Genomic DNA, 23,919 nt, shown 5'->3' with positions numbered 1-23,919 from the left:
ATTTTGCTACCAGGTCCCCACGTATCTAATTTGTTGTTGCATGGTGTCATAGATTTGAAAAATACATGTGATTTTCGACTAAACGTGAAAGCACCAGAAGGTTGACGAGGGCATTCCTACACGACGTGAACGCAGCATAGAACGACATCAAGCAGAGGTGAAAAGTGTGGATCACGTTTTCATCCCGCGAAGGCGTACTTGAACGGACATTTTGGTGAAGGTCGGATGGGAGCTGTGCATACGGAACACACATCGAGGCTGTGCTGACAACGAGGCCGCATTGATGTCGTCGTTCGTCGGGCAGCTCGTTGAAATTTGCTAGCCAGCAAACGGAGGAGGAGCTGCTGGCTAGCTAGCTAGCTTGCTAGCTCCCGCTGCCACCACCACCACCACCATCACCATCGCTCCTAGCCAGCTGTGCATCGCCTGTCTTCCCACCATGGGGAACACAGCCACTGCCAAGAAGGGCAATGAGCAAGAAAGCGGTAAGCAAGCACCGGTGAGATGGTGTTAAATGTGGACTTTAATGTGCGTGAATGATGAGGCTTCAGCAGCGTTAGCCGATGCTGCACTAACTGTACTGTACTCTTATCATTGCAGCACTCAGACCATTTTTGGCAGGGCAGTTGACAAGTTCAGTCGGTACATCTCCATGGCGTCTATTTATGTTGTAATTACACAAAAACCTTATATTGAAATCTTAGGAGCATCCAGTTAATGAGCGTATGTGTTATTGTGAGTGTTCCCCACTACAAATACACTAATGAGCTCGTCGCTTTAACCTTTGCAATCACACAATATCTTTGAAAAGTATTTATTTTGAGAGTTCAAAGGGTCAAACTCATACAGTCTGTATATTCACCACAGTGAAATATTTCAAGAAAGTAAGGCCTTCACAGTAAAAATTGAATTTAAATGCAGGGTGTTTACTTGTGCATTACAGTTACAGTGATGGCAGTGCTTGCTAATAATATATATATAAATATAATACATAAAACATAATTGCCTTCAGAGTAGTTGCACTTGTTGAGGTCTGTCCTATCTTATAGATTCCATGGGGAGCTTCGTAGTGTAAATGTTGGTATTAATGTAATACCGATTACATACAATATTAATATGTCAGAAGCCAGCATTTTCTTCATGACACACATGAATTTTGCATGGCGCTTTGTGGTATGGTGGCACGTGATAATGACCCTGTCTCGCAGGTTCCATCGGTGTGGCGCCCATAAACGTGTATTTTGACACACAACTTGCTCCTCCCCCTCTAAACCCTGCTCGCTAGATGTTGACGTTCTCCAACGATTTCGGATCAACGGTGAATAGTTACTCAACACTAATGGATAATAATGACATATGATCCATGAACAGAAAGAATCTGAGTAACAATGGAGACGTTGTATTTATGTTGCAGCTCAGCAACTTTGGTGCCTTTAAAGACCCACCAACAAAGTATGAAATATCAACACTTGATGGAAAAACTGCTTTCCTTGCCTACAAACAGGGAGGAAGAGAGATCACTCTACAGCACCTTGGCGTGCTTGCTCCTTAGAACAACGGCATGAACGCAGTGAGCCCTTTGTCAGCCATGCAGTCCGCTAGCATACACACAGGATGCAGAAGTAACATAATAATATATTTTATTTATAAAGCGCTTTTCACAAATACATACAGTATGTTTTGTCTTGTCTCGCAAACCCCTACTGTTAATATTTGGGCAGATCCGCCCACCCCTTGTGTTTAGTGTACTGTCTATGATAATCTTATCCATACTGGACCATCTCTCTCTCTCACACACACACACACACACACACACACACACACACACACACACAGTGGACCGATCTTGACCTGCTTTCTAATCCAAGCAGTCTAAAGGGTGTCTTATTGAAAACCAGTAGTTCCTGTCTTGTGGCCGTGTTTACTGTTATCATGATGCTGTCATGCAAACAGCAAACTCCACAGACGTATGTTTATGTTTAGATTCAGACTAACAGCGCCAGAGTAGTCTGGAAGTCTCCTAGGACTTGTCTCTCTGGCTTATAAAGTCACGTGTCACAAATATAAAGTTGCTTTTCTTTTTCTTCCAGTGTAGTTAGATTGAAGTCGGCGTAGAACAAGCCAGTAATGTGCTGATAATTTATCTCTGTGTGCCCAAGGGTGTTACAAAATTGCGGAAAGTTTTTGACATGATCTGGGCCTTATATGGGGTATGTTTGGTGACTCAAGTGGCTGTTCTAAATGATCCAGCATGCTTCACTACATGGGCACGTGATTTCTCTGAGCCAATCAATAAAGAAAAAACATGAACGACAAGGACACTTCAGCTTCTGCGCGGGTTGCCCTCCTGTTTGGTCATTTTTACAAACCTTTTACCCCATCACAAATCGTGGCAATAAAATAATCAGTTCCTGAGTCAACGTGTTGCCATCGGGTGATGTTTTAACTCTAATATGTAAACATTCTTAAAGTCATATGTAAGTCAAAAGCAACAAATTGTGTCCAACAAACTTTCTACTTCTCTGGTGGTCGTCATCACATTTTCCCTCGTTGCCATCACTGGTGCCCCTCCGTGGTGGCATCACACACAAAAACAAAGAAAAAGCAAAAAAACCTGTATGTGGGGTTGAGCCAGGGTTGTCCAAACTTTTTCCCAAGAAAGGATGCAACTTTGCCACTATGATATTTTGTAAAGCAACACATAGATATGATCAGAACATAGATACATTTCAAGATAAAAAAAATGCATAATGAAGCCAATTATTAATATAAACTTCACTTTTTGCTTTTTTTCCCTCACATTTATTTACAATTATTTAAACTTTTGGAATGGAATGAGAAGCATCATTTTTTGTAGTATTATAACTTTATTCTCTTATTTGTCTATTTTCATATTATAATTTTTTCCCCAACCTAATTTTCACAAACCACAACTTTATTTAGTTTTTATTTCATAAGAGTCTTGAACCAGTCATGATGTACTATGCATATCACTATATTGACAGTTACTATGGTACCCATTATGTCATTGTATAGTCATACACCTCGTACTTTGGTACGTGACAAAAATTAAATTAAATTTAAAAAAAACTTAAAGTACATTAGGAAAGCAGGAAGTGAACAAATGTAACAGTTACAGATTGTAAAAGAACCAGATGGAGGGCGAGGATTTAATAAGCTTTGCTTCTTCCTACTTCTTTTGGACATGTGGAACTATGAACTAATTATGTGATGCATTCAATTGTAATCTGATGCATGTTCGAATGAAATATTACCATTACCATAATGTTATGACTTTAAAAAAATGTGATGTCATAGTCTAATTTTTATGGCCTTTGTGGGCATACCTAGAAAATTGGGGAATCAATCGGAAAGTTAGTTAAAACATAATAGATTTTGAAAATCTATCTGTGGCGGTACAAATTTGTTAGTGACAGGCAGCAGCAAATAAATGAATGCAAGGGAAACACTGATGAAATATTTCTTAATATTGTGATATAATCGATCGATGTAATTACATTACTTAAAAGCAAAGTTGGAAAGCTGGGGGTAAAAACAAAAAAAATGGAACCAAAGTTCATGCTAATAATATGCTTTTCATTCAAGTGGAGATGGTGTAGAAGAAGAAAAGATGCAGTGGGACAGTCACTGAAAGTGAAGTGCTTGAACAGGAAGCTTAACTTGATGTGGTTAGCCGAGCATTGCAGAGCACTCGACTTAGTACAGGAAACTGCTGATTCTCATCGGGCCTGGAAACCCTGACTTTACTCGCCAGCCTTTTCTCTTAAAACATTTTTAAAAATTCAACTCGATATGGCCCAGGGTAAAGATCTGTCCTTTGCCAGTCGCCTTTTTCACAAATGTCGTAAAAGTAGCCAAGAGCAGAGGGTACAAGACAACGAGCTGCCTTACGTCTCCGAGTTCAGCATCGTGTGGGAGAAGTTAAGTAAGTGCTCTGCTCGCTCGTGCACGTCAGCGTTTCAAGATGCGAGCTGCATCGGTTCTGTCTCTTGTTACTTTTGTTAGGAGAGTTGGTTACCGAAACAGAAAAGTGGCATATGTGCTGTTTGTACCATTCAGTACATGCTGCGATCCGTGTTGTGTGAGCTAATAAAGCAACATATTGCGCTGACATGTCGTTGCATTACAATGCACTACGCTTAGACGTGTCACAAGCGTCTCGAATAACGCAGCCAAGATTTAATCTCACAATACTTGCACAGGATTGCGCCATTTTAGAGCAACAGCATTGAGGGTTAAAGGGAAATATACAAAGTAAGTAAATCTTCAACAAACTGCAAAGCCTGTGTTTGTGATTAAGGAAGATGTAGTCACCCATGCAATTCTAATATTTTTAATGACGCTCTTGTTTTGTTTACGTGGACATGTGGCTCTCTTATTCTGAAGGACAGTCACAGAAATGTGTTCTGTATATGTGGCGAATGTATTTACGGATAAGATGGGCTATGTTCAAAAATAAATATGTCGTATTTATTATCGTATGTTTTCACTCAGAACTTGGACGTGGTCATCGAGCACTGTAAAACGTTTCTTACATTGAAGTCGTAAAACACATACTCATCGAGCCCGAGTCACGCACACGCAACCACACAAGCTAACCCCTGTTAGCTTCCACTCAAGCTTTGTGAGAGGAAATTCAGCCAAATTTCACTGACTTTTATCGCCATTTCAAACTGTTTAGGTCAGGAGGGTATTGTTTCGTGTTTGTTATGATTTTGAGCAGTCTGCTGAGTAAATACTGCCACACACAAGCGTCGCTTCTCCGCACGAAGACAGTAGTATTTCATTCATCGTATACAGTATAGTATTCACCAGTCATCAGCTCGGCTTGTTTACGTTGTCATTTATACCGGTATAAGTCATTTTTTTATCATTGGCAGAATCTATACAAGTATCTAGGAGGAAGTCGTCATGATGAGACTACTACATTGCTTAGTTATCACTGTGTTTTATAGGAGCAGATCCTTTTACATGTTCAAGGATACCATCTTTATCCTTCACGATGGTCCTCACGTTTAATTTTTCTATAGTTCAGAGCATTTTCACAATGTTTCATTTCTTTTTTTTAATGTGCTGCCTTCAGGTGAGTCTGCATCACACACATAACAACCGTATTTTCCGGACTATAAGTCGCACTTTTTTTCATAGGTTGGCTGTTCCTGCGACTTTATACTCCAGAGCGACTTGTAAATGAAAAAACTTACATAAACACTGGACACCTTTTCTGTTCATGTTTATTTTTTGTGTAGCTGAATCACCATTGTGTTAGCATATCTTACACCTATTCAGCCTGTTCTCTATTCTTTTATTGTTAGAACTTGCCTTCCAAGAGGACGTAATGTCTGTTTTGGTCAAGTAGTGTGTAAAATAAATTACCCGCAAAAAATGCAACTTATACTCCAGTGCGACTTATGTATGTTTTTTCCTACCTAATTATGCATTTTTGGCCTTGTGCGACTTATACTCCGGAGGGACTTGTAGTCCAGAAAATACAGTAATTACTTTTTTTGCACAATATTAATAATTAATGGGAGTACGTACGTAACCAGGAAATGTATGGCAAATGTTTGAATTACCAGGTACTGTGCCACTTTCTTTATGTTTTGTTATTGTCATTTCTCCTTCCACATTTCTGGCAAATACACACTACCGCTCTAAAGTTTGGGATCACTTGCATATTTCTTTGCATTCCAAAGAAAAACACATTTTCATGCATTTCACAAACAATTTTTTCCATTTCACAAACATTTTTACCCATTTCACAAACAATTAAATGAATCAGATGATTTTCAAAGGAGGATGTACATTTTTGCATAGAGGCCTACTGTCAACAACAGTCAGTCCTCTTCATCAATCTCCTGGTATGGCTGCTAATCCAAGTTTATCATTTCATTAGGCTAATAGATGATTAGAAAAGCCATCTAAAAATCTAAACTAAAACTAAAATCTCTTACCATGCTGTTAACTACTCCCTTCAGAGAGCAGCACAAACTGAGTCTAACAAGGACAGAAAAACGATGCACAACTGTGCAAGAAGACAAATATCTGAGAGTGTGTAGTTTAAGACAAAGACGCCTCACAGGTCGTCACCTGGCAGCTGCACTAAATAGTAGCCGTCAAACACCAGTGTCAGTATCAACAGTGAAGCGGCGACTTCAGGATGCTGGACTTCATAGCAAGACTGCCAAGAAAAAGCCATATCTCAGACTGGCCAAAAACATTTCCGAGTGATCCCAAACTTTTGAGCAGTAGTGTATGTGTTTTATGGGAGTCTTTTCTCTGCTGTTTTTGGAGTATAATCTGATAACAGCCTGTCCTTATTCAACATATTACACTAAGACAGACACACTCACCGATTGTAATGTGAAAACAATAAAGCTGTCATTGTTCTAACGTTACATAAGACACCCTTGACTGTTTTTCTAATTAGCCTTCCCGTAGGCCTTGGAGGAAAATAGTGCTTCAGGGTGTGATGTCAGGTGGTGGGAGATATCGTTTGTATGCCGTCTTCTCAGTGCCATTCTGTTGCGTGTGTTACATTGAATCACACGTCTTGAATGTTTCTCCTTCTCTCTTTTTTTCTTCCTCATCACTTCCATCCAACTGGCTCAATGTTCCTGAAAACCCTTGGCGATCTTGTAGAGACTTTTGGTACGCTGACTTTTCTCTGAGATGTCCTCAGTCACAGAATGGGTGCTGGGCTCAGATCTATTTTATTATACAGGGGTGTCCAAAGTGCGTTCCGCCGCTGTCTTTTTTGATATTTGTATGGCCCTTTTGCACATTCTAAGAACACAATTAAACAGGAAAAGAGCAGGCATTTTATGAGAATAATGTCAAAATATTAGGAGAGTAAAGTTATAATAATAAGAGCGGTAATGTTTTGAGGGGGGGAAGTCCTTATATTGTTGGGGTGGGGCAAAGGTTTTTGAAGCAAAAAGTTGAAATATTAAAGAAAAAAAAGTGCATTTCAAAAGTTGTAATATGAGGAAAAAACTAAATGTACAATTAGGTTGTTATATTGCGAGAATAAAGTTATAAAAATAAGAGATAAAAGTGGTAGTTAAGAAGTTGTAATTTTAGGATAAAATCATAAAATTGTGAGGAAAAAATATTTTATCAGCATAAAGTCAATGTTAAAGAAAAAAAAGATATTATTTTTTCAAAAGCAGTACAATCGGAAAAAAAACTATATTAAATAATTAAAATAATAATCAGGTTTGCAAAAAATATTGTAATATTCCAAGTACAATTTACAAGCTGGCAACAATGGACGATCCCTGATCTGAAGCCCCAAACAGGCAAAGACAGCAATAATTCAGTGACTCTGGACTGGACTCATGTCTGCTGTGTCTGCTTTTCATGATGTTCTATCAAGTCCCTGCATTGTCTCTTATGTTCTGCATTTTGCCTCGTTGCCCTGCTTGCCTGTTTTGATGATAATTATATCACGATCACAGCTTCACTTTAAATTTGGTCAGTCCTGCCAAGCCTTCCAACAAAATGACCCACAGTAGATGACCACATATTCATGATTCGGCACTCACAACCTTGCAAATGTGTGGATTTTGTGCATAAAATCTTCATATAATCATGAGCTTATCAACCCAAATTCCTACCTCACTCACAGTGCAATCCAAATAATACAACAAGCAACTCATGTGAAGCATAACCTAACTGCACCACGCGGGCTACGTGGGCATCAAAATAAGCTATAGCATCATTGCAGGGACTTAACAGATGGTCGCCGCTAGCATAGCAAGCTACCGAGTTAGCTACTTAGCCTCTCCAGTTTACTTATTCTAACCATAAAGTGTTTCAAATGGAGTTGGGAGGAAAGCCAAACATTTACCACTTCCACACTGAATGAGGAGAACCTTTTTTTCCCCACTTGATCTCAGCCATGGTATGTCGGCTGGGCTTTGTTAGCTCAGTAGGCGTTCTCCATTGTGAGAGGTCATCTAACCGCATGTCTGGCAACATCACTGATACCCAGTGATCACAATACTACATACTACATAACTTGTCTTTCAATTTTTTTGACAAATAATCGGCCATAGTCACCCATGAAACAGCCATCATTATTATTATTGCTTGTTTTCAAAACGCAGTATAGTGATGGACGACTGTACTATTATTTATACAAAAGTATTACCCGCAAAGCATGCCAGGGACTCAGGAGTTCCACATGTGTTGCTTATTGTGTTATTTTTGGTTGCACCGTGAGTGAGGGAGGCATTTGATTTGGTGACGTCCTGGTGGTTTGTGTTATTTTTTCAGGTGACTCAATAATTTATGGGTTTTTTTTGCCTGAATAGCGGTGATCTACTGAGCATCACTTTATTGATAATTTCCTGCTCATGACTTTCCTCTTCCTGTTGAGGCTTGTGGTTTGTTTTTCCTGTTTTGTAGTCCTTTCTTGCTCAGTACTTGAAATGTGCCGGACTTTAAAACAGAATTCGCCCTTGTTTGTTTGATATTAACTGATATTATTTGAGTGTCTAATAATATATACTAATAATGTATATCTGCTTTTTTCAGTGAAAGAGTTCTTAGCTAAAGCCAAAGAAGATTTTTTAAGAAAATGGGAGTGTCCGCCACAGGTATCATGAAATGAAACCAGATCATTTATCTTCACTTTTAGATAATTTACAGCTACCTACTTCCTTCTCAGCAGGTTTCACAATTGTACTTTCATATAAAAAACAAAACCATGTGTCCATCAGCATGTGCAGTACGTGAGCTAAGACTAAGCCAGACTAAATTGGAATTGATAAAATTTTTGCTCCTCAGAGCACAACGTGCCTGGACGACTTTGACAGGTTCAAGACTCTGGGAACCGGCTCCTTTGGCCGAGTACTGCTGGTCAAGCATAAAGGAACAAACCAGTTCTACGCCATGAAGGTCTTGGACAAACAAAAAGTAGGTAAAAGTAAAAGTAGGTAAAGAAACTCTGTGCGTCTCGTGAAAGGAAATGGAATGCTTCCTCCCTGAGAGGTGCTTAACATTGTGATCTTAAAATAGTGACGGGAACGCCACTGGTGTTGGCGACTTTCCAATTCTAAATGAACACATATCCTCAAGTCATGCTTTTAAAATTCTTTTAAATTCAGAATTCTTGAAAATGCTTACAGCATACAGCAAGGCAAGTTGTGGTAATCGGGTCAATGAGTGATGTTGCTTGTGCAGGTGGTGAAGTTGAAGCAGATCGAGCACACGCTGAATGAAAAGAGAATACTGCAGGCCGTCTCCTTTCCCTTCCTCGTCAGATTGGAGTATGCTTTCAAGGTGAGTGCTGCTCTTGATGCTCTTCCCGTTACAAAACCTCTGGACTCCACTGTCTTATCTTCCTTCAACAGGACAACTCAAACCTCTACATGGTAATGGAATATGTGCCGGGCGGAGAGATGTTCTCGCACCTCAGACGCATTGGAAGGTTCAGGTGTGCATTCCATGATATTGTAGATACACCGGATGGAACTTTTGAGGTCCAATATGTTACAACTCTGGATTTGTTCGTCTTGGAATAGGCAAAGTTTATTTCTAGAGCACAGTTTGTACACAAGGTAATTAAAAGTGCTTTACAGAAAAGAAGGGTAGACTCATTCTATAAAACATAAAATAATTATTACATGAAATGACATCAAATCTAACCTTAAAGAAGCATTTATTGATAGAAGCACCGACCCATGGGGGAGTCCCGCAGGTCATAACCATTTGGTGGTCTGAGACACAATTACCAATTCCCATAAAGTACTTCCTGTCCTGCAGACAGGACTTGAACCAGTTTACAGCAGTACCAGAGATTCCCATCCGGTTTTCTAACCTCTGTAATAAGATCACATGGTCAACTGTGTCAAAGGCAGCACTGTCTCCACCCTTCCTTCTTTCAGTGAACACCATGCACGATTTTATGCAGCTCAGATAGTGCTCACCTTCGAGTACCTCCACTCTTTAGACCTCATCTACAGAGACCTGAAGCCCGAAAACCTACTCATCGATCAGCATGGCTACATCCAGGTATGGCTGGATGGATGAGACGACCATAAATATGACATTTCAGTACATTATGCTGTCTCTCTCCTCCCCCTCTGAATCCTCTTGCTAGCTTGATCGATATTCTCCTTAGATTCTTTAGATTTTCCTTAGATCAACATTTGCAATGAAAGTCAAAGTTATTAGATTAGATCATATTGGGAAATTAGGTTGCATAAAAAGTAGTTGAGTAATAGTTTTAGTGGGTGGGTTTTCGCAGAAATGGTTTTTTTTTTTTCAGAAAAATCTAAACCTGAAAGCTGAATCACAAATATGCATTGCATATGAATATTAAGTCCACAAATGTGATTGATGTTGTTCTGCCTTAAGGTCACAGACTTCGGCTTTGCCAAAAGAGTAAAGGGCAGAACCTGGACATTGTGTGGAACTCCCGAGTACCTGGCTCCAGAGATCATCCTCAGCAAGGTACTTTGTATTTGCACTGTAAGATACTGTCGTTGGCTGCATTTGAAGCTTGAAAATGCAGCGGTTAGGATTTTGTATGTGGCTTCACTCATCCATTTATTGTGGCTTCTGTTTGGTATTGTTTTTTTTTTAAAATAAAATATAGAATATAATGCCTTTTATTGTCACTATACACATGTACTGTGAGATTGTAACAATTTGAGATGCGTAACAGTTATGTCATACAAGCAATTTTAACTTTATAAATACATGAACTCTAATGATAATTATTTGGCACTGGTGCATGCTACTGAGGGGGTAAAATGACAAAAATATTACATATACATTTCACGTTCAGGCAGTACTGTTCTGAACCAACAGCATATGATCATTGCCTGTTGGTGTGATGAAATATGATCCTGAGTGTACGCCTTTAGTTCACAAAATATGTCTTTGTGCAGGTGTACCGGCTTTTAGACAGTTTTTTGTCATTTTATTTGACTCGTTGTACCAAATGTTGTGCAATGATGGGGCAAAAAAACATCAAGCACACTAAAAACCTTATCAGCCACCTGAAAATGTTTCCAAAGCAATTGGAAAGTGTGACAGGTTTTCGGTTATTGGTACCATACCGATTTTGAGAAGCATAAATTAAAAAAAAAAAAAAAAAAAGTTATCGTGCATCTCAGAAGTACATAAATACTTACGTCTCCTTCCAGGGCTACAACAAAGCTGTGGACTGGTGGGCGCTTGGAGTCCTCATGTATGAGATGGCCGCTGGTTACCCTCCATTTTTTGCAGATCAGCCCATACAGATCTACGAGAAGATTGTATCTGGCAAGGTACTAGGGGAACGGACCACTAAGCTTCTTCAGCCCTTTTAATGTCAAATTAAGTGGGCTGACTGTGCACCACCTCAATCCCTCCCGTAGGTACGATTCCCCTCCCACTTCACCTCCGACCTGAAGGATTTGCTGAGAAATCTCCTACAGGTGGACTTAACTAAGAGATTTGGGAACCTGAAAAATGGTGTAAACGACATCAAAAATCACAAGTGGTTCTCCACAACAGACTGGATTGCCATCTATGAGAGAAAGGTAAGACTTTCTACTCAATAGTATTTGTAGCTCTCTCCACGACAACAGACACAGGTCAGTTCTTTGAAACGGGCGTTTAATATATGAGCTTGTTTCTCATACATCCATGCCTTCACGCCGTGAGAACTGCATTCAACCGGATCCAAACGGTACATGTCACAAAAATGATCCCGTCATATCAAACATATTCAAATGAAACTTAATATCATAAAACTAATTAACAACTTAAAATATATACCTCGTTGGCTGCTGGTCGTGAAAAGAGGTCCTTAAAGTCTTGGAAATCCGGATGACTGTTAGCTTCCCACTTAGACAGTACGTGCAAAAGACGTGCTGTGCGTTTATAACTTCCCCTTTTGTCCTTCACTTAATGCTGCCACTTAGCAGCACAAACAAGAATATTTAGTTCCGCCATGGGAACAACGAAAACATACACAATAAATTCATTAACTTATTTGTCATTTAATTACAATAATGTACAATATTTTAACCCGTTTTAAGCTTCAATGAAATAAATTATTAATTAACTAAATTCATAAACTGATTTAATAATTATTCTTAGTGCATTTCTGTAACAGCACTTACACTCCCACCAAATCACTTAAACTGTAATTTGTGATTTTCTTGTAAACAAAACTAGGAATGAGTGAAATGCTTAGGATGCATGTGAATGTGATCTAACTAGCTTCAAGTAGTGTGACCACTTTGTGAATAGGTCTCTCAATGTGTACTGATCTGGTATGTGATTTGCCTTTATCAAATGTAGTATCAGTGATCAGTAGTTTCAGTTTTCGCACCATGCCGTCTGGACTGGGGTACGTTTCCACAACTCTGGCAAGCTTCCACTCACTTCTTGGTGAGTTGTCATCTTGTACGATCACAATGTCATCCACTTGTGAGTTCCTTAAGGGTCTTTGCCATTTTTGCCGCTGTTGGAGGTTTAATAGATATTCCCGTTTCCATCTTTGCCAGAATTCGTTGGCTAGGAACTGCACTCTTCTCCACCTTTTGTTCAGATAGAGGTTTTCCTTGCAAAACTGTCCAGGTGGGGGCAGTACGATCGACGATTTCATGGTCAAGACATGGGTAGGGGTCAGAGGCTCTGGGCCAGTAGGATCATGGAGATGTTCAACACTCAAAGGCCTGCTGTTGATTATAGCCATTGTTTCATAGAGAAACGTTCTTAGGGTTGTGGTATCAAGCCTGCCTGCAGACTTGTCAAGCATGATTGTCAGGATGCTGCGAATTGTTCGAATCTGACGTTCCCATACTCCACCCATATGGCTTGCAGAGGGGACGTTCATCACAAATTCACAACCCATTGCTCGTTGCCGTTCCTGATCCATTCCCTTGAGCAACTCTCTCCTTGCTCCCATGAAATTTGTTCCCCGATCGCATCTCACTTGGCGGACAGGTGCTCTGATGGCTATGAATGTTCGAAGCGCATTCATGAACGCATCTGTTGTCAAGTCATCCAGTGCTTCGATGTGCACTGCTCTACAGCATAAGCATGTAAACAGCAATCCATATCGTTTCAATTCCTTTCTTCCTTCCTTTACGAGAAAGGGACCAAAACAGTCAATGCCGCAGTATGTAAAGGGAGGGGATGCTTCTGTTCGCTCCTCTGGAAGGTCTGCCATTTGCTGAACCTCGGTTGTTCGTCGGTATTTCCTACATTTAACACACCTGTAAATGTGCGAGGATACCACATTTCCACATCCTATGATCCATATTCCGTGCACTCTTAACTCGTTCATGTACACGCTCATGATGATGTTTGATGAGCAGGGCTGACACATGAGATTTCTTGGGAAGTATAGCAGGGTGTTTTACATCTTAGTGCAAGGCTGACTGGGATAGCCTTCCTCCCACCCTGAGAACATTGTCGGTGTCCAAGAAGGGATTTAAGCGATGTAGCTTGGTGTACTTGTTTGAGGGCCTTCCCTTTGGAACTTTATTATGCAGATGTCTTCAGCAAAGGCTTCTGCTTGCACTAGCTTTATAATGAAGAGCTCTGCTCTTCTTCTTTCTTCAAGGTTTGTTGCTTCGTTGGGTTTTGGCTGAAGTCCTTTGAATTCTCTTACAAACCTCTTGAGCCTGGCCACAGCTCTTACTGCTCTGGACCAGTCAGAGAACTTATTGAGACGGCTTAAAATCAAATTCAGTTCTTTTGTCTTAACTGTGTGGACATGAGTCTTGCGAAGCTCAGGATCTGTGATCTCGACTTCTCCCACCATCTGCTCTTTATATGGAAGAATTTTCTGCCAAAGAAAGTCTGGGCCTTTCAGCCAGTTGGAATCCTTTAGCTGAGCTGCATTTACTCCTCTTGAAGCGGAGTCGGCTGGGTTGTTGGCAGAGCTGACATATTGCCATTGTTCGGGGCTTGTACTGGATCTGATACGTTGGACCCGGTTGGCTACAAATGTGTGGAACCTCTTCGCATCGTTGGTCACGTAGCCAAGAATCACCTTTGAGTCAGTCCAGTAATAGTCTTGAATGTTCTCAATCTCAAGCTCTCTGCGAATAACATCCACGTTGCGGACAGAAGTCACAGCTGATGAAAGTTCAAGTCTTGGGATAGTCATTATTTTGGTAGGGGCTACTCTTGCTTTCCCCATGACGAGTGAGCAGCTGATCTGTCCTGCTTTACTTATCACTCGAAGGTATGAACAAGCACCGTATCCTGTGCAACTGGCATCGGAAAAGTTGTGAAGCTCATGTCGTGTGATCTCATCAAAACTTGCAGGGAGATAACTTCTTGGGATCTTTAGGGCTGCCAATTGAGGCAGATCTCTTAGCCATGACTCCCATCTTGGAAGGATGTCCTCAGGCAGATCTTCATCCCAGCCTACTTTACCTCTACATAGTTCCTGAAGGATCTGTGTGCCGACTAGGATGAAGGGGGCTACAAACCCTAATGGATCGTAGACAGAAGCAACAGTGGAGAGTACTCCTCTTCTTGTCAGTGGGTTATCCTTGACGATGACCCTGAATCGGAATTCATCTGCTTCGACACACCACTGTACTCCAAGGGCTCGCTCGATATGCTCCCCTAGTGCCATGTCTAGATCCCTGGTTTGGGCACGTTCTTCTGGTGGTATTGTGGCAATGACATCCTTGTCATTGGACACAAACTTGTGTAGTCGCAATTTTCCTGTACTGCACAAGGCTCTTGACTCTGTCACCAGATGTATGGCTTCAGCAGGTGACTTTAAGCTTGTTAAGCCATCATCGACGTAAAAGCTTCTCTGGATGAACTTAATTGATTCTTCGCTGAACTTTCCATGGCCCTTTGCTGCCAGATGTTTCAGTGCAAAGTTGGAGCAGCCTGGTGAAGAAGCTGCACCAAAGAGATGTACGCGCATACGGTACACTGAGGGTTTGGTGTCCAGATCACCTTTGTCCCACCATAGGAACCTTAAATAATCTTGTGCTCCTTTATAACATGAAATTGATGAAACATTCTTTCAACATCACACATTATGGCTACTGGACCCTTTCTGAATCGACACAGCACACCCACTAATGTGTTCGTCAGGTCTGGTCCAGTCAAAAGATGATCATTCAGAGAGGTTTCTTGGAAGCGTGCAGTCGAAAACCACACGGATCTTCCCGGGTTTGTGGGGGTGGTAGACTCCGTGATGCGGAATATACCATGTTGGTTGGTTATCGAGTTTGGACTTTGGAACTTTCTCTGCATCTCCTCTCTCTATTATGTCATTCATGAAATGGACATAGTCCTTGTAGTATTCCTCATTTCTCCTGAGTCGTCGCTCTAATGAGGCAAGCCTGTGGACCGCACACGGTTTATTGTTTGGGAGAATGAGTTTTTCTGTCTTGAAAGGAAGCGGGAGCTCGTAGTGGCCATCTTCCTTTTGTGTTATTCCCTCCTTCGCCTTTGACAAGAAAAGAAGGTCTTCCTGGGAGACTGGATTGTCATCTGCCGTGTGATCCACAAAGTCGGACTCTAGAACTTTGATTTGAGTTTGATTTGAGTTGATCTCTTTAACTCGGTTTCTACACACAAAGTGCACTTTTGTTTTAAGCTCATCTGATGGCTGTACAGTGGGAGTAACTTGTCGTATTATGATTCTGTGACTGGTTCCTATTGCATCACTATAATTACTTGCTGGATTTGAGCAACCCACAATGCTCCAGCCGAGATCTGTTCGCTGAGCATATGGATAGTTTTCTTTGCTGGATAGGACCTCTCTTGGAAGAAGGGCTTGCTTACAGTATTTAATGATGATATCGTCCTCATTCATTCATTCATTCATTTTCTACCGCTTATCCTCGCGGGGGATGCTGCAGCCTATCCCAGCTGTCATACCTATGGACAATTTGGAGTCGGCAATTAACCTAGCATGTTTTTGGAATGTGGGAGGAAACCGGAGTACCCTGAGAAAACCCACGCATGCACAGGGAAAACATGCAAACTCCACACAGAGATGGCCGAGGGTGGGATGTAGTCCTCAAATTAGCATAATTTAACATGAAGCGTTTGTCGAAAGTGAGTAAAAAAAAAACACGAAACGCATAAAAATATGTTTAGAAATACAAAGGAAATTTCTTCTGTTCCTTTTTTTTTTGCTAGATTTTCTTACATTTCAGAAATTAAACAGAGCTGTCTGTGAGTTAAAAAAAAATTGTGTTTATTTTTTGACCCGATTGTGGTAAGTGGATTTCCGACAAATTAGATTTATAGATGGAATATCTTGGTAGTTAGAGCATCGAAAAACTGCCTATGACCTTCTAAATATGTTTTTGAACATTATTAGAGCCGTCTAGACATATAACACACACCTTACACTCCTATTAGCCAATAGAAAATAAGACCTTTAGACAGTTACTTTGTGTCAGCCCACATTTGTGTCTGCTACTGTCTCATCATTATATTATATCTCAATATGACTGACGCCTAGTGACCAGTGTCAAATACCACACATCACTATGTCATGAATGTGTCTTCTGAAGGCCGTTTATTTGTATTTTACTTCATTTAGCCATTTCTATGCTCAATGTAGGCAAAAACAGGCTTCTAACGTGGTTTTTCAAAAATATATGAATAAATCATCTCTGTTTTGTGGTTGACTATTACTAAAAACATGCAAGTTTATGACTTTCAGGAGACGCATTGATAGCATGTTGACATGTAGTATTCTACACTTGTCACTAGGTTTCAGTGATGTTACAATATTGATGCGACAATAGCCACTGCAGCGAAGTTAAAAAGAACAACAATAAACTCTCCCAATGGTACCATATACACAGTGTTTGGTCTTATTTATTATTTTATTATGTCTACTATATTGGGTAATAGTCAATGTAACTACCGTATATTCCGGACTATAAGTCACACTTTTTTTCATAGGTTGGCTGTTCCTGCGACTTATACTCCAGAGCGACTTATAAATGAAAAAACTGTTTATGTTAAAATAAATACTGGACACCTTTTCTGTTCATGTTTATTTTTTGTGTAGCTCAATAACCATTGTGTTAGCATATCTTACACCTATTCAGCCTGTTCTCTATTCTTTTATTGTTAGAACTTGCCTTCCTAGATGACGTAATGTCTGTTTTGGTCAAGTAGCTTGTAAAATGAATTACCCGCAAAAAATGTGACTGAGACTCCAGTGCGACTTATGTATGTTTTTTTCTAATTATGCATTTTTGGCCTTGTGCCACTTATACTCCGGAGTGACTTGTAGTCCAGAAAATACGATATATATTTCATGTCTAGATGGCTCCAATAATGCTAAAAAGCATATAAAGTGGTAAACAGGCTTTCTTTGCTCTAACTATGAAAATATTCCTTTCATAAATAAGGAATTCACTTACCAAGGTTGAGTCTGGACCCAATTGACTGCGATAAACGAGGGATTACTGTGCTTACTTTCATGTCAGAGTCGCCATTTTGAAAACATATATCTAGAGAGGTCTAATCACTCGCTACTATGAGTTGGCAACACTGATCCCTCCCTGCTCCGTCTTCATATTGTCTAGCAGACCAGGTCCCTTATAACATGGCCAAGTTCAATGCATAAATGAATGCATGGGAATCACTGGCCACGTATACATGGACCCAAATATTCCAATTTCATTCGGGTTATTTGCTCAAACGGAAAGAATGTAGCCTTTGTATACACCTCATTTCGAAAGAAAATTGCCAATCCTATTGGACATATAATCAGATTCACGGGGGTGGAATATTCCTTTTCCCCAATCCGATTGAGGTATCTTGTACCCGCTCAAACGGAAAGTTGTCAGGGTGTTTTCTTCTTTGTGGTATTTTTTGTTCTTCTGTTGTTTATTGGTGGTTGGCAAGCAGCTTCCGTGTGTATTACAGCCATCTGTGGAACAGAATCTAAACCCTTCTATACGCCATTCAGAAGTCCACCTTTATTCAAAAAGAAAATATATATCGATAAAAACATGTACCAAGCTTAATTATAAAATATTAGCAAGATTGAACTTTATCTTTTCCTGTTCTCGGGTGCGTTCTTTCAGCGAATGCTGAGATATGACGTAACACACAGCTTGAGATGTTCTTCGATTTAAAAAAAGAAATGGAGGCGAGCAATCGGCACTGGACTGCTGTGGAAAGTTTGTTTTTGATTCAAACTAAATTTCAAGACTGGACGAACGAAAAACTGGCAATACGGAGTTATTCCAACAAGTGAAAGAAAAACTCGAGGAAGTCGGTATCACGTGATGTTGGTGTTTACGTTTTACTGCACATGCCTCATTGACTATTCTGGTTGATTATAGCAGCGCATGTAGACAAGAGATTGGAATATTCCTTTCCATGTATACCATTGCTTTCGGAAAGGTCATTTGGAAAGAGAAAAACTCCTCATGTAAACGTGGCTACTGTAAGTATTTTGTGCATCTGTTAGTAACTTTCAGCTTTACTCTTAGGTTGAAGCACCCTTCTTACCCAAGTGCAGAGGACCGGGGGACACAAGCAACTTTGACGACTATGAAGAGGAGGACATTCGTATCTCGCAAACAGAAAAGTGCGCAAAAGAGTTTGCTGAATTCTAGTGAGTGGGTGACAGGTCCCATCAGGGCTCACGTGTTCGGGGATATTTGCACTTTCCTAGGAGTTCAGGTGGAACTGTGGCTGTCATGTGTCCAAAACAAATGCTCTGTTCTTTTGTTACACACACCTGAATGAGGTCCTTTCTGCCACGTCCTTTTTGCGTGTTCTTCAACACACAAACACATACACACGCACTTCACAATCCACACCATCTTATCCTCTCTAGTCACATTTTTTTCCATGAAATTCCAAATAATGCCCATCCTTGTGTGGCACAAAGAAAAATAGTAGCAGCTGGTATTTCATTTTGTCTTTTTTGAGTAGTGTCATTGTTTGTTGTCGATTTCACTTGAATATTAAGCTCTGAGCCACACTGACAAGTCAACGCTTCAGACCGTTGATTTGGTCGCAGATAATCGTTGTTCACACAGAGGTACACACTCAGTTATAATAGCCTTCACTATTCATTCACTGTAGAGGGAACATGTTACACAGGCATGCGCATGAGCAGTAGGAGCTGCCATGCTAAAGGGCACCTCAACAGTGCTTTGCAAGTGAGCGGGTCCAAATTACAGTCAGTCGCTAGTCTTTAAAGAGATTCATCAACTTTGCTTAAATATGTTATATAGTATATTCTTAGTAATTGTGTTCTACATTTTTTATTTTAAATTTACAAAAATGACATTTATACTTGATGGCGCAATCCATGATGAACTTGCTAGCAACTCGGCCTCATTTCTGGAGGTGACCTCATTGGGGTGATAGTTCTCAGCTAAAGCAGAGTAAACAAACACTTCCTGAGGGTAGGTGGTTGACTTTGTTCGGTATATTTTTCATCAAAATAGTAGTCATACCAAAGTGTCGTGTTGCTGCTGGATGTTCACGGTATCTGAATGATACTGTAAAGTTGTCTTCTTTTGCAAAAGACAGAGGTTTAAGACAGCAACAAATGAAGCAAGCACAGAGAACGAGATGGACGTCCAAATCCACGTCTACTTCGATTTTGTTCATTCAATAATCATTTCACTGATGACTGCTATGAAGGAACACTCTTTTGCATTTGGCTTACATACAATAAACATAAACACATTTCCAAAACACCGCTATGTTTGTTTACCTGAGTGACTACTCCAATGGCATCACTTCTCGAAATGAGGCTGAACTGCGAGAGCTAGCTTGTCATGGCTAGCACTATCAACTATAAATGGAATCTTTGCAAATTTACCCTTTCCATTAAAAAATTGAACGATGTAAAACATTATTACAAACAAATAATATATAATCATAAAATCTATATTCAAGTTGAATGCCTATATTTACGGTATATACCTATTAAAGATCAAAAGTCCCTACAATTGGAAAAAATCCTGGAGAAGTTCAGATATTTCACCCCGATAGAAATTCCGATTCCCCATCGGAATCAAGAATTGTTAGCAACCAGAATTTAAACGTGGATTGTTCAAATTCAAGTTAATTCAATCCAAGTTACAAATGCCCATTGTAACTTGAAAACCATTGGCCTAAATGGAAGGGCTTCAGAAAAAATAGGTGAAAAGAAAAGGGCGTTCCCAATATGTTTTTTTTTCCATGGGGCTTGGAATTACTTGGCCAGGCCCTATCGCTGGTGAGTGATGTTGACTTTGAAGGCTTAACAGAGCACCTAAAAAAAAAAAGCACCTGGTTTTATTATGCCTCGCTCCCACTATATTGTGGATAAAACTACCCCACATGCATACAAGTAAATGGCTCACTTTTTGTCATACCTACCGTTCCTCACCACACTATACCATGAGTCATAATAATAATAATAAATATATATTGGTATTGTATCGGAAGTGAAAAGTTGCATTGGGACCCCCCCTAAAGTGTTCTTTGTTTGTCCAAGCTCACCCCTCGCAGCTGCAAGTCCATTCATGGAAGCCCTCACGCTGGATGACATTTCCACTTCAGTCCAGTAGATGTCAGTAATGCACATTTCAAATCGCTGCTGTCCAACACATGAAGAAAGCTGGAATGCTAATGCTAAAAACAATGCTAACCACAATGCAATGTGCTTCCCTTATCATTTGTGCCTTGATCTGTGCCCAAAATTCAAAGGTATGCACATAAACACAAGCATAAGATTCACAATATGATTTAGCATGCTGGTCCGCTTCCTTTTTTTGGCGGGCCAAGTGGGCGGAGTTTGGGGAAATCTATTTTGTAACTTAGGGAAATTGTCATTTAGGTTCACTGGAGAATTGAATTGACCCATAGATGTGAATGTGTTGTATGTATGCGAGCCGTGATTGGTTGCTGAAAAAGATGAATGAAAATCTGCACTGGAGTTTGGCAACGTTTGCAGTTACAAAAGCACATTTACGGCACAGGACAAGCTCCTTTTTGAGCTGAAAACTTCTTTTACACGACTTGAGACGTTACAATGAAATTCTGACAGGAATCTTATGGAGAAGGGATTTCAACTTTTGGCCAGATAGGAGGGATATTGGTTGCCCCTCCCACCTAACAAAGTTAACAAAGTTAAAAGTTACATGCTTGTTTTGGTTAGTTTATTGATTATCATTCATTGTGTGACACTCGATAGAAATATGAATTTGTGATTATAACCACATGAGGCATTTTGTGGTTGTTTCAGCATGACCAAATGTGATTTTCTGAAGCAGATGGATGGGACAAGACTGAAATATGAAGAATTTGTCATTCATGTTATTTTATTGCAGTGTTTCCCATACGTTCATTTAATTGTGGCGGCCCATTATTCATAAATTTGGCTCTACCGCTTTGCCTTCGCTTATAAAAACATAACAGTTTTTCCAAAGAATTGACTTGCAACAAATCTAGTCAAGATGCTTTTGGCAACAAGCAATCATCTCAACGAGCAGTGGGGGTCTGCTGTGGCCCCCCTCTTGCGGATTTAAAAGCACCCACAGGCACCTGTTGAATAAAGTTAATTTGTATTTGTATTAGGGCTGTCAAATGTAAATAGTGGCAACTCATTTATTTTATTACCTTTACATTTTTAGCATCATTAACACATATCTTTGTGATGATGGCTTGAGGAGCTAAAAATAGCGTTCCTACACAACCAAAGTCTGCTGTTTAATAACTTTTCTCTGACCTGAACGCATCAACAGCAGTGCAATGCCAACACTATACGGTATATCCATCTCCAACTCACAAACACATCTCTAGTCCTCCATGGAGCCACGCTTCCTTATTGTTGCATTCACTGGCACTCCAGAAGTCACAACGTCTTACTCAGCAACAATTACATCACCCACCGCCGCCACAAATAGATTGCACTCCTGTGGGAAACACTGCCTATAATTTGTAGCATTTTTAGCCTACATCCAGGCACAGGAGATTTTTCCCGTCCCATAGTTCTTATATTTAATGAGTGCAAGTGAATTGTATAGAATCTTTTTGAGATATAATTTTATCAGGAAAACTAATGAGGTAGTATGTGATCTGCTGCACATTGACAAATATTCCCATTGCAGACGTAATCATGCAGAATGCTAATGTTTCACACACATATAATTGTCATTTTTAATGGATTTTCAATGTAGTTTTTATTGCTGATTGTGATTTAGCAGCACATTTCACTGCCATATGTTTTTACAGTTTAGGATAGATATATACTTCATTTACAGCTTAAAAAACTTTAAAAAAATCAAACAAAGCTCTTCCAATTGAATATTGTGGGGTTTTTTTTTTGTTTAACACTTGATATTGTTTGGGTTTGCTTGTTTGTTTTTTTTAGCACTGAATGTATTGTACTTTCCATTGTGTAACATTTCCCTCCATAATCTGACTACTGCACTCCAGTATTCCAGTATATCCACTCCACTACAGTATTGGATGCAGAAAGTGTCCAAAAGGTATGGAGGTGACCATTTTGCTTCTCCTGTCCAGTCATTCTTGTGTACAAAGCTATAGGACTTTTCCTTGAAGCGTAATTCTTGCCCCCACTAGTAGCTATAAAATGTGTTCCAAACGAATGCATATTCTACAAAGAGTGTTCCATATTCTATTCACCTCTTGTTTAACCACAGAAGCCACATTTGCTTGTTTGTTTCGGAGCCTTGCCATAGCGCCGCAAAATAGGCTGAAGTTTTTAAGATGACAGTATTTGTTCCATGCAGGTCAAACACTCAGGTTTTAGATGTCACACTTTGTTGGAAGAAATCACGCAAATGTTCAAAGCAGGGGTGTCCAAACCTTTCACATCAAGGGGGCACATACTGGACTAAAAATGAAAGATTCAACTTTGCCACTTTGATATTTTGTAGGAAGTCATATTTTAAAAAAAACTGCATCTCAGTTTAGTGATATAAGTGAAAAATTTTGATTTCTTGGCAGATGACAACTTTATTTTTGTTTTTTTTTTATTTTTGTTGAAAAATTACATTTTTAGAATGTGCCGCGGGCCACACTTTGGACACCCCTGGTTCAACGTCTTTGTCCCGTAAGTTATCATGGTGCTTGAGTCCCTGGAGATGAGACGCAATGCAAACCCAATCCAGTTCAAAAAGGTTTGCAGAATGAAGGTACTTGTGTTGTAGGCTAACTTGATGCAATATTATATTTTATTCTTATTAATTTTCTTCTATTTTATTGACATTTGAAAGCACTTAAATTATGTCATCAATGATCATTTCCCTACAGACACAAATTAATGGCAGTTGACGTTGGTGACCCCATTGTTCACATTGAGCCCCAGTTTAGCTCAGTGGGGTTGAGCAGAATATTGTTGTGGCTACCTGATATTTCTCATAGGACAAGATCTGCTAATGAACACCCTGATGTTGAGCATGTTTCCATCCAAAGCGCCTGTACTGTACATCGATCCTGCCGCATCTTTTTGTGTGAATCCACAGTTCTTTAAGTGTGGAATGTTTTGTCACATGTAATGTAAACAAAGGCACTTTTCCCAGTGTCTGTTCATTCCTTTGAATAAAGAACATCAGTTTGGGTTCTCTCTCTAGTTAATCACACATGCCAGTATGGGATTAACAATCTGAAATGTCTTTATATGTAGTTTGTGAGAGTTATTTTCTTTGCCCATAATAATCTAAATAGCGCACATGTTTTTTTTTTCCTCACCTAATCTTATTTGTGTTTGCAGGGGTGTGTAAAATTTGTAAAATTGCTGTAGCAAATTTTATGTAAGAAAAGATATGCCACTATAATAAAACATTATAGTTAAAAACATTAAACATTAAAAACATTATCATGGAAATATCAGTGTTTTTAATTATTATTTTTTGTTGGTTTAGTTCTTTCATATCAGCTTTTCTGTTTTTAATCACATTTTTA

The 23,919-nt window shown here is 39.7% G+C and overlaps 1 protein-coding gene across 7 annotated transcripts; it reads left to right on the top strand.

Annotated features, from left to right (window-relative positions):
* prkacba (protein kinase, cAMP-dependent, catalytic, beta a) lies at positions 1-23,575 on the top strand. Of its 7 annotated transcripts, XM_058072245.1 has the most exons (13): positions 1-485; positions 601-642; positions 1,209-1,318; positions 1,415-3,946; positions 8,563-8,624; positions 8,815-8,943; positions 9,211-9,309; positions 9,381-9,463; positions 9,915-10,041; positions 10,387-10,482; positions 11,181-11,303; positions 11,394-11,558; positions 18,477-23,575. In XM_058072245.1, exons 4-13 carry the CDS (start codon positions 3,814-3,816, stop codon positions 18,600-18,602), a joined length of 1,143 nt encoding a protein of 380 aa, XP_057928228.1. In that variant the 5' UTR covers positions 1-485; positions 601-642; positions 1,209-1,318; positions 1,415-3,813; the 3' UTR covers positions 18,603-23,575. The 7 variants fall into 7 exon arrangements, with proteins under 7 accessions (XP_057928228.1, XP_057928226.1, XP_057928230.1 ...); XM_058072243.1 differs by lacking the exon at positions 601-642; XM_058072247.1 differs by lacking the exons at positions 601-642; positions 1,209-1,318; positions 1,415-3,946 and adding an exon at positions 6,664-6,672 and having other exon boundaries at positions 6-485.
* Positions 23,576-23,919: the final 344 nt, after the last annotated feature.

The sequence above is a fragment of the Doryrhamphus excisus genome, chromosome 5, assembly GCF_030265055.1.
Source record: "Doryrhamphus excisus isolate RoL2022-K1 chromosome 5, RoL_Dexc_1.0, whole genome shotgun sequence".
NCBI lineage: Eukaryota > Metazoa > Chordata > Actinopteri > Syngnathiformes > Syngnathidae > Doryrhamphus > Doryrhamphus excisus.
The sequence above is the reverse complement of the archived record's forward strand: the minus strand, read 5'-3'. Positions and strand labels throughout refer to the sequence as shown.

Coding starts and splice junctions, on each gene's coding strand:
- prkacba (XM_058072243.1), top strand. CDS start 3,814: ATGGCCCAGGGTAAAGATCTGTCCTTTGCCAGTCGCCTTTTTCACAAA. Junction 3,947..8,562: donor CATCGTGTGGGAGAAGTTAA/GTAAGTGCTCTG, acceptor TGCTTTTTTCAG/TGAAAGAGTTCTTAGCTAAA. Junction 10,042..10,386: donor ATCAGCATGGCTACATCCAG/GTATGGCTGGAT, acceptor TTCTGCCTTAAG/GTCACAGACTTCGGCTTTGC.